This window comes from Aptenodytes forsteri, unplaced genomic scaffold, assembly GCF_000699145.1.
Source record: "Aptenodytes forsteri isolate BGI_AS27 unplaced genomic scaffold, ASM69914v1 Scaffold7, whole genome shotgun sequence".
In the NCBI taxonomy this organism is placed as follows: Eukaryota; Metazoa; Chordata; class Aves; order Sphenisciformes; family Spheniscidae; genus Aptenodytes; species Aptenodytes forsteri.
In genome coordinates, this window is record NW_008795919.1 from 2,694,013 (window position 1) to 2,694,840 (window position 828).

At 66.8% G+C, this 828-nt stretch overlaps 1 protein-coding gene across 1 annotated transcript in view; it reads left to right on the forward strand.

The window, feature by feature from the left end:
• Positions 1 to 828, forward strand: part of TINAGL1 (tubulointerstitial nephritis antigen like 1) — a gene marked incomplete at its 5' end in the record, with an annotated part of 7,403 nt that overhangs the window by 3,931 nt on the left and 2,644 nt on the right. The window contains 2 exons of the mRNA XM_009284830.2: positions 487 to 610; positions 736 to 822. Of these exons, the coding sequence (XP_009283105.1) occupies positions 487 to 610; positions 736 to 822 (211 nt within the window). The remainder of the gene's footprint in view (positions 1 to 486; positions 611 to 735; positions 823 to 828) is intronic.

Consider the following 828-nt stretch of genomic DNA (forward strand, 5'->3'; position numbering starts at 1 on the left):
GTGTTGGGGCGGGGGGGGGGGGGATTTTTTTTCCCCCCCCCCCCCCCCGCAAAGCGGAAAGGCTGGACGTGAGTCAGCGGCCGGGCGAGAGCAGGCCGGAGGCCACAATGAGGGGCTCGAGGCATCCGGTGCTGTGCACTTGCGGCCGGGCAGTGCCGCCCTTGCTGGCATCCAAGACTGGGCACTTGGTGCTGTCGTTGCCTAAGGAACTGCTGGGGCTGAGGAGCCCAAATTTAGGGAAGGTTGAGGGATCCGGCTCCTCTGGGACAAGGGGGCACCCAAATCCTGGTCACATTCAGCCAGGGCTACGGGTGTCCCCGTCCCGAGGGGCCCTGCAGCGGGGCTGGGGGATGCTAACGCTGGCTGGGGACCATGGCTCCGAGGATGCCCCGGGAGCTGCTGGGGATGGGCTGCTGCAGGCGGGGGGAAGGAGCTGAGGGTCCCTGTGCAGTGAGCACCCCTCATACCTCAGCTCTGCCTCCTCAGATGAACATGGACTCCAACGAGGTGCTGCCCCGCCACTTTGATGCAGCCGCAAAGTGGCCTGGGATGATCCATGAGCCCCTGGACCAGGGCAACTGCGCCGGTTCCTGGGCCTTCTCCACGGCGGGTGAGATGGGATGGGCCAGGATGGGGTGGCCACTGGGGACAGGGACTAAACCTGCTGCCGCAGGGCTGGGGAGCGGGGCAGGAGGGAGAGCAGCCACCGCTCCCTGACTCCCTGCTCGCTCCCAGCCGTCGCCTCGGACCGCATCTCCATCCACTCCATGGGACACATGACGCCCTCCCTGTCGCCCCAAAACCTCCTGTCCTGCGACACACGCAACC